Here is a 12,453-nt window from a genome sequence, read left to right as displayed (position 1 = left end):
TGTGGCAAGGCCCCCAGGATCTGTTGCTGGAAGGGTACTGTTACTGTTTCCATGGGGGAAGTGCTTAGCGATGTCTTCTACGCAATGTGCACTTGGAGAACTTGACAGAAGATATATGGTAATCCTCCTTTCCCACAGGGACCCTTCCGAAGACCCCCTGGAACCATCAACAGTACTGTTCTTGCTATAAAAGATCCACTTTATAAATGCATATAAAGTCCAATGTATAAAGCAGGCAGAGAAAGGCTTAACTATCAGGAAATGGTACAGTTTGGACATTATTTTGATGTAGTTTGGATCTTGAATATCCCCCCACAGGCTCATGTCTTAAAGGCTTACATTTGTCCAAGAGGTCCTTCTGGGCAGAAGCCATGGCTTGAGCAGGTGGCACCTAGCATGAGGTCTTGTGGTCACTGGTGGCATAATTCTAAAGGGAACTATGGGGTCCTGATTCCTCTTTCTTGGTCTCAGGCATTTCATTGTCCTGTAGAGCCTTAGCCAGAACAAGAGGGTGAACTGATTGTGGACTGGAAGCTCCAAAAGTGTGAACTGACGAAGCCTTTCCTCTTTGTGAGTTCATTGTCTCAAGCATTTGTTACACACACATACACACACACACACACACAAATACCGTATTATACTGACCCTTTTAGTGATCTCGAGATGACACAGTACCTACAAAAGAGGCTAAAGTGGTGAACAATGTGGACTTATGGTAACCTTGGTCTTGCTAATTGAAGAAGCACAGCAGTAGTGTGAGTTGATGACTAGCAGGTGGGAAGCACACACAGCAGGGAGACAATGGACAACGGGATGCTTCCTGTTCCAGGCAGGACCAATGTGCCCGTTTGGGGAGAACAATACAGCAGGAGTAGGAGCAGTGCACAACCAGACAGAGGAGGCTTGACCCATAAAAGCAGGGGTTTGGGTAGCTTTTGCAAGGTCTCCAAAGCCAAGGAGAGCCCAGAAAACACAGAAAGGAAAGCAGAGGGGGAGGCGCTGTTTCCTTTGAACTGATACTAAGTGGTCCCAGAAAGGAAACTTAATATGGCTTCTTCTCTGAAGTGTCCATTCCTACTGCGGTAAGTAAATCCCATCAGCAAATCAAGAAAAGAAATACAATATTCCGGACTGCTCAGGGTAACCGGAAAGTCAGAGCAGAGTTGACAGGAAGATGAAGCTTCCTAGGACTGTGATCTGATACAGCACTGGACAGCTCACCTAGCACAATCTCACAGACTTTCAACTTCTCCTCGGGAAAATGCTAACCCTCCTTAGTGGCGTAGGAAACTTCCATTTGGCTTTGCTGGCAGATCCTTGGGAAAGGATGCCCCAGTCTCTGGGCTGGCTTTCTGAGGACTTTAAAAAGGCAGCAGGACATAAGATACAAAACCCAAATGCAAAGCTAGGGCAACTGGTAGATATGAGTGACTGGTCTACTATTAATCCCTTCTGCTGTGACAGTGGCACTGTGGCTGCCCGCTCTTGGATTTGTGATGTGGGTGCCGATATGACTTACACCCCTCGTGGCTTATTCAAACAGGATGCGCTGCACAAAATGTCGTTAGATCACGTGGGTAGTGACTGAGTCAGTCTCCACACTGCCTACCTGTATAGATCCTTCTGACTAACGAATGAATTTTAAGCCAGGAGACCAAGCTTGACTGGAAGCAACCCCTTCTTTTAGTCAGAAAAGCAAATGGTCTCTTGCCTTTAATATTACACCTAGCTCATTTCTGGAGATGCTCCCCGCCCCCCCGGTGTGATCTGTATAACATGATTGTTCTCCTCTATCTGCAGAGAGCTCCCACATCACGTCCAAAGGTTTAGTGCCCTAGACCTCATAAAAGAAGAGGCGACAGAGTCAACGTAAACCATCGGTTTATTAAGGAAAGTACCAACACCACATCCTTGGAAATTACTGGAATTTTATTTGCCTCAGGCTCTTATGACTTGCAACCAAAGACATTGTGCAAAGAAAGCAAAGATTAAGTACACTTTAGGGAGAAGGAGACCATACACATCGGTAACACAGGAGATCGGGTGGACAAAAGAAGCCATCCGGGACACTCTAGACACTGTAATATTCAATAGCGTTGTCAATAAAACGAGAACCAAAAAAAAAAAAAAGTTTCAGCAATGTTTACAGTAGACATAAATCTTATACAAGTCAAAAAGCTTTTTTTTGTTGTTGTTGTTGTTCTTCAGATCATAGAGCATAAAATGGAAAAATGTATATGTAGGTGATATCTAACTACTGTACAATTGTCACTAGTAAAGTCGCTTATATGTACCACAGTGTAAAAAAAAAAACAAAAAACAAACAAACAAACAAAAAACCCCAAAAACCCAACAATACTGAAACAAATGAAAATCTTGAAAATCGCCTGATGAAAAATAAAATAACCAGTGGCTTTGAACGGTTCCCCCTGGCCATCGGCGCTGCAGAAGATGAAAATCTTCCCATCAGAACAGATGGCAGAACCGAGCCCACCAAACTGCGACCAGACTCGACCCACCTGTAGAAATATACTATCCACCCACATCTTTCCCATCAAAAGCTTTTTGTTTTTAATCTTTGAATCTTTGAGGCCCATTTGGTCACAATATGTTACAAATATCCGTGTGTGTGTGTGTGTGTGTGTGTGTGTGTGTGTGTGTGTGTGTGTGTGTGTACACGCGCGCGTCTCTTTTTTTTTTTTTTTACACCATGATATCATATGTTTGTCTGGCACTACCCTAAAGCTAGTTCTAGATGACAGTGAGGACGGAGAAATAACCCAGTGTGCCCAAATGGCAAGTGAACTCACTGGGGAGGAAGGAGAGGGGGAAGAAAGCATTCGGTTTGGCTGCCTGCCGCAGCCGCTGCCGCAGGAAGCTCATGTCCAGGCTGTTCACTCGTCGTCAGTCCCACTTGCTTCTGACTGTTCCTAAAAGAAAGAGGCAGACAGACTGAATGCACCACACCCCATGTCTTTCTGTGGAAAGACAGACACTGCAGAGGCATGGGTACCCTCTATGTCCCAGTGTGGAGTGCTGCGCTGGCAAGCCCAAGGCGGTGCCTGTCGGCTGCACTTGCTGTGTGCCCCTGAGATTTCTGAAGTCTGCTGCTAACCATCTCTACCTTTATCTGAGCTTAAAAACCTGTCCCACTGCAGGAAAAAGGCCATGCATTGAATATCTGCTCATTGGCAAGTCATCTCAAGAAAACAAGGTGTTTTAAATGTAACCGAAATATAGTAAGCCCGGTTCTAGAACTTTCCAAACACGCTGGAATAGCAAAGTGTTAAGGGGAACTCAAATTCACTTATGTACTAAAATGGAAAATTGTCTTTCCAGAATGAAAGCTATGTGGGGGTTGTTGTGCTGGGGAAACTGAGCTGCTGTGGGAAGTCAGTTAAGGATGGGACTGGCCAAGTGTCTGTCTGTCTGTCCTCCCAACAGTACTGGGCTGGGGAAGCTCCCAGGGTCTGAACTCAGCCCCTGCTCTTCACTCCCTCGGGACCTGCAGAGTACCCTGGACCCGAGTGATATCCATGTGACGATGCTAATATAAACGTTAAGCGTTCCTCAGATCTGAAGGTGCTGGCTTGATAAAATACTCCTTAAAATTTCCCTGATAAGAATAAAGCCTCTAGGTATTTAATCTCAGGCACCACAGCTAAAAACTCTGCCATCTCAATACTTTCCTTTTCCCCTCTAACCATTATTTTATCTGAACTGCTATGTACTCACAGCAAGCTGGGTACGAGAGATATAAAATATTAACCAGCCATGAAGAAAACTGTATTTGCACGTACATGCCCTAGAAGATTGAAAAGGGGAATTGAAACGGAGGGCTTTTCATTTCCACAGCCACACGCACGGTTTTAGATTCTTTGTTCTAAGTTTCTCTCTGTTCCTGTCTTCGACATGACCGCCTCACCAGGCTTCCTCCTCCATGGCCTAAGCAAGGATTGTGTACCCCATGAGGGGCTGTGGGCTGGAGCGTGCAGCCGCCCCTGTCCAGGCCTGTACACTCACGTTCTCATCCTGCTCCTCATCGCTGTCAAAATCGCTCACAACAGGTTTGGCTTTGCCTCGGTTTGGCCTTTTCTTGCCCTTCCCTGTATCCCGGCCTTTCTCTTCCTTTTTATTCAGTTTGATTTTCACCTTCACAGATTTTGCTAAAACGGAAACAAAAGAGTCCCCAGGGAGGACTCAAAGTCAGTCAAATTATTATTATCCCACATACAGATAACAAGTCTAACCTCCCCCAGTGCTGGAGAGCCTCGATGGCAGGCCAGTTCACTGTGCTGGTCTAGTTAGCTCCCCTCCAAGTGCAAGCAGGTCTCTGGGAGGGGAGTGACAGTCACAGGACCCCAGAGTGGGGGTGGATCCTTTTCCTGGTTCCTGGTGGCTGAGCAGGGGGATTATCAGATAAAAAATTTATATTAACTATTACCAATTCTTATAAAGGGCAAAAAGGAAGGATGACTTCACTGTGTACACTATTTGATTTAAAAATTCAAGTAGTGGGATGTGGGAGGGACGGGTGCGGGGAGGGCAGCATTTGGGATGTAATTAAACTAATAAAGTGAAAAAATAAAAATTCAAGTCGTTTAAGTAGCATTTTTAATATATAGAGACAAACTGGCAAGCAGAGAGACGACACGTGTCTTATATGCCATCTCATGCCTCTCTGCTGATTATTTCCAGGAAAAAAAAGCACAGTTTATACCTATACATGTTCTATATTCTATCCTACCAAGAATTCAAATATGTATAGACACGCAAACATGCAGAGACACCTGCAGCTTTATTTAGTTGCTACATACATGTGCAGGCATGCCCACTGTCCATGGCTTTCTTTTTACTTACACATGGGAGACAGTCGCATGTATCAGTTCACAGGTGTAGTGTAGCTTTTTTTCAACCCCTGAAGAGTTCCCATGCACAATCTACTCTATAATTGATTTAACCAGTGATGGGCGCTACAACAGAGAAAGCCACTGTAAAGCCATGCTAGCAGACTTTGGTGGGGGACCAAAGCAACCACATGGGACAGTCTAACGATATCTGTCAAGTGCATTGTCAGGAAGACTGTAGCCAGTTCTGCTCTCACTCAGAAGAGGGCAAAGTGCTGTGCCTCCTAAGGAACTTCTGGAAGAGGCAGCCCACTGTTTTGACTCCAAGTATCTAAGGATAAGTCATGAGAAGGTGGGTCTACAACATAAGCTGATTTCCCCACTATTTGTAGATCTCAAGACTGGCTGTATCTATTTCAATGGAGGTGGGGGGATTTGATCACTCCAGAGAGAATACATGAGCTGAGACTTTCAACCTCTTGGGGAAATGTAAGGAAATGGCCTCACTGAAACAGCAAAATTAAGACATTTTGATGCATCTGTTGATGTTTTTGGATCTGTTAAATGTGGAATTATATACTCCAAAATATCAGAAAACTGGAACACACTTCTCCAAATCCTATAGATTATGAGACTATACCTTATTCCACCTTCCAAGTCACCTACACTAAGCAAATAATTAACAATAAAAAAAAAAAAAACGATGTTTGTGAAATCACGTCTCTGTGCAGAGCAAAATTAGTGGGCGTAGTAAGATCAGTTTGACAATTATTTTTGAAAATCAATGCCTGTCTACGTGAGGCCTGGGCCCAGCAGCGCCTTGTGGGAACTTGTTGACTATGTAGGGGGTGGGGCCTCACGGATCCAGAAACACTGGGATGGAGCCCAGCAGTCTACAGTCTTCAAGCGCTGCAGATGTCATTACAGTGCTATGGAGTGACCGGTGGTGTGCATGCAAGTGTCATCCTGACATCCAAAGGCAGCGCCGTCCTGGGCTCCACGACTGGTACATTTCATTTTAACAGCTGAGAGAACTGGGCGAAAGCAGGGCAGGTGTATGGCCTTTAGTGTGTGTGGAAACAGGCCTGCAAGTGGGAAGGGCAAGGAGCAGGAGACTCACCCTCTGCCTCTGACTCCTCTTCATCCTCTTCCTCCTCCTCCTCATTGCTTTCCTCCTCACTCTCTTCTTCTTTGGCAATTTTCTGCCGAGCACTCTTAAACACTGACTGGAGGACAATGGAGTCTTCGTAGATCTAGATGGCCAAAGTGTCAGCTGTTAAAACCCAGAGGCTGAGTCTGACAGACCCACACCTGCTGTGTGCACTAGTCAACACACACACACACACACACACACACACACACACACACACGCTTTAGTTTAAGAGATGCCACTATTGGTTTTCTTTCCCCATGTGTATAGTATGTGTTCATATGTGTGTGGCCATGTATATAGATGGCAGGAGTGTTCCTCGATCACTCTTTATATTAGCTGTCCAGGCAGGATCTCTTATAGAATTATCATCAGCTGGACCCCTAAACCCATCCTAGATCCTGGGCATCTGAACTGGTCCTCAAACTTGTGTGGCAAGTGCTTTAAAGGCTGAGCCAACTCGCCAGGCTACCATTCACTTTTTATGAAAACCCAGAGGCAAAACAATGACTCCAGACACAGGCACAAAGATACTCAATGGAAAACCAAAGACACTGAAATGAAGTTCAAGAATGTGTTGAGGCTGGGTGTAGTGGCACAGCCTTTTAGTCCTAGAACTCAGGAGGGAGAGGCAGGCAGATCTCTGTGAGTTTGAGACCAGCCTGATTGATCTACAGAGTGAATCCAGGATAGCCATGGCTCTGTTACACAGTAAAACCCTGTCTTAAAAACTATATATATATATATATATATATATATATATATATATATATATATGCACACACACACCTCACACACCTTTTTTTTTTTTTTTTTTGAGACATCGTTTCTGTGAGTAACAGCCCTTGCTATCATAGAACTCACTCCGTAGACCAAGCTGGCCCCAAACTCAAGAGAGCTACCTGCCTCTGCCTCCTGAGTGCTGGGATTAAAAGTGAGCGCCACCATATCCCAGCCAAAATTCAGTATTTTAAAACACACCTATTTAAGCTGTTCTCTTAAATACCATGGCAACACAGTGGCAAAGGAACTTTTCCATAGCTGTTCCCCGTCGCTGACCTTCAGTGCAGCCAACAGCCACTTAACACATGCACAGCTTGTGCACCTACCCTGCGCAGCCCCATGCTGCAGGGAGAGGAACAGGAAGTCTAACCACAGTCCTTTCACTCACGGAATTAAAATGGAACCGCTGTATCCATTACATATCTCACTTCTGGATATGTAATCAAAATAATTAGAAGCAGAGGGTTGAGGAAATAAATATCCTCCACACACCCATGTTCCTAAGATGCACCTCAGCCAAGAGCCAAGGAACCCAAAGGTCTATAGACAGATGAGTGACTGAGGAAAATATGGCCTAGGATTCAGCCTTTGGGAGGAAGGGCCTCCCCCATCGCCTGCTATAACACAGAAGAACCCTAGGAAGCCCGTGGCCAAGAGACAGACACTAAGTGGTCCCATTTTTGTAGGCAAACTCACAGAAAGTCCAAGGGTGGCTCTAGGAACTGGGGTCGGGGAAAGAATGTGACAGGCCTACGAGTCATCGTTTGCTGTAGACCTATTAAATACCCACAGGAGCTGCCTTAGCACTACTGAACTGCGCCCTTCAAAAAGAGGCAAGAGAGTAAAGCTTATGTTGTCTTTTGGCCACAATTCAAAAGCAGAGTACAAATGAATGGCCGTTGCTCTCTGGAATTGACTCCCTTTGCTGTAAAGGAGTCCCACACCAGGTAGGCGCTGGTGGCACACACCTTTAATCCCATTATTCGGGAGGCAGATCTCTGTGAATTCAAGGTTGGAGTGGTCTACAGAGCAAGTTCTAGGACATCCAGGACTATACACAGAGGGACACGGTCTCAAAAAATAAATAAATAAAAGAATGAGTTGGCCAACACATTCAGGGAAGTGGTAGGGTAGCCTATGGCAGACTATGAGGACACTGGGACAAAATGTGCCAGAGATATGAGTTAACAAGTTAAGGTGAGGACGAGCCAGCCAGGGGTAAGCCAAGAGTGAAAGGGAGAAAGGCAGGAGGCCCAGGTGGGGATATGGAGGCGTCACTGTCAATCCTGGCTGTGGAAGTGGACTCTGCCGGGCTACGTGCCACGTAGCGTCTCTGTGTAACCTGCCCTGCCCTGTTTCTTCTCTTTTGCTGGATCTGGCAGCTGCAGGCCAGAAAGACAGGTAGGAAAACAGAAATCAATTCCCACCGTAGGTAAGTGGTACTGAGCTGGTATTAAAGAGGAAGTGTCTGCCTCCTGACATTCATAAGTTCACGGTTATTTACAATGACTTCCTGACTATGGAGGAGGGAACCAAGAATTTTTAAAAACCCCCTTCCATCCCATTTTCAATCACTGAACTTTGACCTCCTGGTGGAAGGTAACTGCCATCACGGAGTCTCTGTCAATGCAGAGAAGCTACCTAGTCTCTAGTATCACCTTCAGAGGCTTGCTTGAGTTCCTCCTCTAATGGAGAGACAAGCCTCGGAGGAAGCACAGGCTTCCCAGCTGTGGCACCAATCTCTCCCTCTATTCCCACAGGCTGCAGAGAACACGACCTTTTTACTTCTCACTGTTCTGCTGGGGAGGAAGCAACTATACAAAAAAAAAAAAGTAGAGATGAAATACTTCACTTCCAAGAGCCTAAGCACGGTTAAGGTTAGACACTTCTCAGACAGCTTGACACATACCTGGGATCCTTCCAAGTTGAATGTCTGTGCATTGTGACAGAGAAGCATGACATCTTTCTCCAGGTCTCCCAGGCTTCGGTACTTATGATTACGGATTCTTTCCTGATGACAGAAGAGGGATATGTGACTGTCCTTCCTTGTCTAAGGAAGCCCACACTTCCCTTTGTCTTCATAACCTTCAGCCTTATCAGGTGGGTGGGACTGCACAGTCCAAGGGCGGGGCATCACTGACCAGGACCCCCCCTCCCACCAGTGACCTTTAGGACGGGGAGGAAGGTGCACAGAACAGGAAATGAATGGCATTGGAGGGACAGAAGGTTCTCTACAACATGCAGTGTGTGTGATCTGAGCTTGCAATGATCAAATAACATGCATGGAAGGGATCGGTGCCGTCCCGGGTCCCCGCCTTTCCTGGGCAAGCCTTGTGTAGGTCAGTGGTTAGCAACCAGGAGGCCGCTACCCCAGCCCCACTTAGAAATCACTCCAGAGCATCCATGCATCCTCCTTTGTGTACTTGAAGAATAACAGTGAACGGGTATCTACCTTTATCTTTTTGAAATCCACTGGCTTCCTAATTAATTCATAGTATTCTGGTAACTCTTTTCTGGAAGGTAACTGAATGAAGACTTCACTGAGCTGTCGCCCTGAACTGCAGGATGGGGAAGACAAACAGAAACAAAGCAGATGAGGCACTCCTCAGCGAGGGGGTCATTTCAGAGACTGTCGACAAAGCAAAGGAGGTCCCACGCACACAGGCATGGGGGCTATGGGAGTGGAGGAAAAGCCCACCACCGCTCTGGAGGCCAATGCCCCGTGTGCCGGCTTCAATCACATGAGAGCACAATTATGTCCCCTGCGTCTGTCTCTCTCTCTCTCTCTCTCTCTCTCTCTCTCTCTCTCTCTCTCTCTCTCACACACACACACACACACACACACACACGTGGCACATACCCTGTGGATTCCCCTGTCAGGAGCTAATCTCTTTTCATTGTGACAGAAATATTTAAAATAACTTATTGAAGCCCCAGGTCCCATTTGAAATGAAAAAACAGAGTTGGTTAAAAGAAATCACACAGACACCACTCCCATGTTGCTTTTGTCTTCAAAATTCACTGTGTATTTGGAAAATATGTTAAAATATACAGAGCAATGCTAACGTGATGCTGCTGTGTGCTCACACAATCCCTCCCGTGTTCCTACATGCCACAGAGCCCCTCCCATCATCCCTTGCCCGAGAAGCCCCTTCCCATCCATCCCCCAAATGCACTTAAATGTGTGTAGAGCAATTTGGGCAAAAGGGAACAATTGCTAATAATGTGCATGTTTCTCAGATCCGAGCTGTGCCCTCCCCCAATGCATGGTGGGTTTATTGAAAGCAGGTTTAGTAGAGAGATGTTTTAGCCTTTTGTCATTTGGGAGAGCCGACTGCAGAGCAACAAGCTTTCCACATCAACTTAATGCTGGAAGCAGGCACGGTTAAAGGTACAAAGGATAATTGAGGTTCACGATCCCAATACCTGAGCTGGCCTTGCTAAAGCAATAACAGCTTGTGATTTATGGTCTAGTCGCTTTCCACAGAATGGTTACTGCCCTTATGATGGCATCTCCAGTTCCTTTGTGCAGCCAGAAACATCAAAAGATAATCATAAGTCCCCCCCCCCCCCGGCATGTAAATTTTGGAAGGTGGCTGCACCAGCGTTAGGGAATGCTCAGAGGCAGCAGCAAGGCGTGAGTGACAATGTGCCGTTTTAATCCACAGTCCCAGTTGTATAATTAAAAAATAATCATAATGACAGTTATCATAAAAGAGGCATGCGCACTAACTCAAGTGGTTGCCTAGCAACCAGTGGGGGAAAAGCTGAAGTGCAAAGGGGCTCGCATAAATTAACCGACAATCCCCAGTCAAAGGATGGGCAAGCTTTCCCCCTATGGTGGGTCACTGTTTTGTTTTATTTTTAATGCTTAGATGAGCCTCATGAATACTAAAATCAGGAACAGACACAAGAGGTTTAAAAAGCAAGGCTACCAAATGCTAGGAAATTAGACTCTGGGATTACTGTGGCGAGAACCAAGGTGTTCTCTTACCCCTCCAACCCCTGCAGACTTGATATGTTTGTACGTCCATAATTTGCGTCACACAGTGTACGGCATGTTTCCTTGTTTACAATCAGTTCCAGCACAGGGCCACAACTGCTGATGTGCACCTCTACCACTTTGAAATTTATACACTTGTATTTTACCCTTTTTGAAAAAAAGAACATCTTAATGGCACCAAAATGAAGTCTCTGTGTGTTAATTTTTCTATTTCTGTAAGTGTTTTCTTTGAGTGTTTTCGTAAGCTGGCATCAGTCCTCATGCCAAGCCTTTCCTGTAGCCACGGCTTCAACACCTGACCCTCAGTGACATCTTCAGTGTCATTTCCTGTAGTCCCAACAGATGGTGTCATTTTTCTATTGACAGATTACAAGCACAACTTTGCTCTGGACACCTGTGGTGGACGGACTCTCAATTTCACCTATGCTCCTGGAGAAGTAAGAGTTAGACACTATGGACTAGACCTATGAATACACCAGAACTTCAAGAGAGTGCAGAGCCACGAGGGTCACCCATGCCTGCCTCCTCTCTCCAGGCAAACCTGCAGGCCCTAGGTCCCCTGAAGAGACAAGTCCGGAGTCACCTATGCTCACAAGCAAAGAGTTCAGTGTTCTGAGACTCAGGGTCAGTATATAAAATGCAAACAAATATATCTTATTCTATTTAAAAAAACTGGTCTAAACACTCCTTCCTGTTTTCTCTACCCCCTGCAGCCCTCTGCCCCCTTATAAAAAGAGAAGGATGCCTAAGGGTGACCTAGAAACCTCGAAGTTGTCTTCCAGCCCCTTCCACTTTTCCATCCATACCTTGGGCTAGCCACCAAGCGTTCTAGGGTGTGGCCTTACACCCTAGTTGTTCTACCGTTACTTTGTCAGCTCCACAGAATCTCTTTTCCTTTGAAGCATCCTCACATGTATGACTGAATATTTCTTATATCTGGGGCTGGAGGTAGCGAGCTAGGGTCCGTCTACTCTATAATCCCCAGATGGCCAAACCCATTACATCCTCTCTCCTCAGGATGTGGAAGGCTAGGATTACAGGTATGAACTAGTCCTGGTTGAAATCCACCCCACTTCAAACACTATACGATCCTCCCATAATCCAGACCCATTCCCTATAAAAATGGAGGGCAGTCTCCTTAATATTAACTGCATTTAACTTAATGTGTCTCACTCCTCAGAATTTTTTCTCTTCTTCCCACAAGGACTTGATGGAGTGAGGGAGAGCGAGCTTGGCTCACCGGTACAGCTAGCTGTGCAACGCTTGTGGGTCTCGCATCCTCACTGATCTTTACTTCCCTGAGAGAGGCACGGTTGAGCACTCCTCCTGGTGTCCCTCTGGGTCCCTCCTGTTGATTCAAATCTAGGCTAAGGCCTGGCTGTTTCTGCTAGGTCACCACTGTTGCTGACCTGACTCGACTGAACTGGACTGCTGGTGTATCTGTGAAGTGTTTGCGAGTGGACTGAGCTGCTGCTGCCTGCTAACCTGTGAACTGAACTGCCCATTTCCAGACAACACAGATGGGAGTTACTCCAAGGAACCTCTCTAAACAGGTCCACTTCCCCCATATCCTTTCTTTCCCACTACCTCTGGTGGGTGGTAGGCTACAAGGGAGGGTAAAGCAGTTAAGAACCATCGTTAAAAATATAGATTGAAAAAAGTTAAAGTTA

General features: G+C 45.9%; 1 protein-coding gene across 18 annotated transcripts in view; it reads right to left on the bottom strand.

Annotated features, from left to right (window-relative positions):
* Nucleotides 1-1,864: 1,864 nt before the first annotated feature.
* Nucleotides 1,865-12,453, bottom strand: part of Smarca2 (SWI/SNF related, matrix associated, actin dependent regulator of chromatin, subfamily a, member 2) — a 167,632-nt gene continuing 157,043 nt past the window's right edge. For 15 of the 18 annotated variants that reach the window (XM_063268536.1, XM_063268505.1, XM_063268513.1 and 12 more), the window contains 5 exons: nt 9,233-9,338; nt 8,690-8,791; nt 5,968-6,100; nt 4,024-4,166; nt 1,865-2,930 (listed from right to left, as the gene is read on the bottom strand). In XM_063268536.1, the coding sequence (XP_063124606.1) occupies nt 2,895-2,930; nt 4,024-4,166; nt 5,968-6,100; nt 8,690-8,791; nt 9,233-9,338 (520 nt within the window). In that variant the 3' untranslated portion in view covers nt 1,865-2,894. 18 annotated transcript variants of the gene reach the window in all.

The sequence above is a fragment of the Rattus norvegicus genome, chromosome 1 (genome assembly GCF_036323735.1).
Source record: "Rattus norvegicus strain BN/NHsdMcwi chromosome 1, GRCr8, whole genome shotgun sequence".
NCBI classification, from domain to species: Eukaryota; Metazoa; Chordata; class Mammalia; order Rodentia; family Muridae; genus Rattus; species Rattus norvegicus.
The sequence above is the reverse complement of the archived record's forward strand: the minus strand, read 5'-3'. Positions and strand labels throughout refer to the sequence as shown.